General features: G+C 37.7%; 1 protein-coding gene across 1 annotated transcript; it reads left to right on the top strand.

Moving 5' to 3' along the window:
• Positions 1–464: 464 nt before the first annotated feature.
• Positions 465–1,152, top strand: LOC133816177 (uncharacterized protein At4g06744-like; the record flags this gene model as incomplete). Its single annotated transcript, XM_062248815.1, is given in 1 exon segment — positions 465–1,152. A coding segment is annotated over 1 exon segment (487 nt), but the record flags the coding sequence as incomplete, so codon positions are not given.

Below are 1,152 nucleotides of genomic sequence, written 5' to 3'. Positions count from 1 at the left end.
TATATAGCGATCGGTCTCGCACTACTTGTTTTGGCACTCACTAATTTTGCTTTTATAAAGTGTGTGAGAAAAAAAAAAACAACTTTCCAACTTAGCTTTAGTGCGAACGATTTTATTGAAGCCAAAAGCTACATATTGAGTTGGAGAATCTAGTCCTTAATTTCATCATTTCTATGTGGATATGAGTTACATATGAACTAACATTAAGTGTGAAAAAACAGCCCACTAATTAGCACATGAGAAAGGTACGCGTGGTGCATTATCGTGCAATATATGTACAAATACATGTACACACATATATAAATATATATATTTTGTATTCCATAAACTTACATTGTCAACCACCCAACTTCATATCTGGTCAAACTTGTCAACTATTTTTAGTATGCAATAACAATAGAATAAATTCATTATAGTACAGGCGCATAAATAATGGAGCATATACTTGTATATCAAAGGAAACTTAAGAGCACAAAGTTTAGATTCACACACACTCTCACCGGTTTCAATCCACTAATTAAACAAAACGAGAGGCATGTGCAAATGTCTTCATTATGGAAGTATAATGTACGTCAATTAAACCACTTCACCAACTATAAAACACTTAATGTAATGTCTATTGTTAAACCATCATCTTCTCATGGTATCTTATCATATTTCAGATAATGGAAACCAACTTTCCACAAAATATTAGCAGTCATTTAGTCCAAATATTTTTCTTCTTTTTCCTTGTTATTTGTTTCATAAATAATGACCAAGTAATCTGCCACCATGATCAAACCCAAGGCCTAGCAACATGTGAATGTCCTCCAGAAATAATACCCGAACTACTAAGCTTTGCCGACCAAAGACTGGCCGTGGTTTACCCAATAATACAAACATTCAAGAGCGCCATCTCCTCTGACCCCTTTGGAATAACCAAAACCTGGGTTGGCTCCGATGTGTGCAGCTACACCGGCTTCTACTGTGACAACCCGCCGGATAATCTCACCGCTACTACTGTCGCCTCCATCGACTTCAATGGCTTCCAACTGGCAGCGCCAACTCTCGACGGCTTCATAGACCAACTCCCCGACCTCGCACTTTTCCATGCCAACTCCAACAAATTCTCTGGCATCATTTCTCCTAAAATCGCAAGCCTACAGTATCTGT

Source organism: Humulus lupulus, chromosome 1, assembly GCF_963169125.1.
Source record: "Humulus lupulus chromosome 1, drHumLupu1.1, whole genome shotgun sequence".
Taxonomy (NCBI): Eukaryota; Viridiplantae; Streptophyta; class Magnoliopsida; order Rosales; family Cannabaceae; genus Humulus; species Humulus lupulus.
The sequence above is the reverse complement of the archived record's forward strand: the minus strand, read 5'-3'. Positions and strand labels throughout refer to the sequence as shown.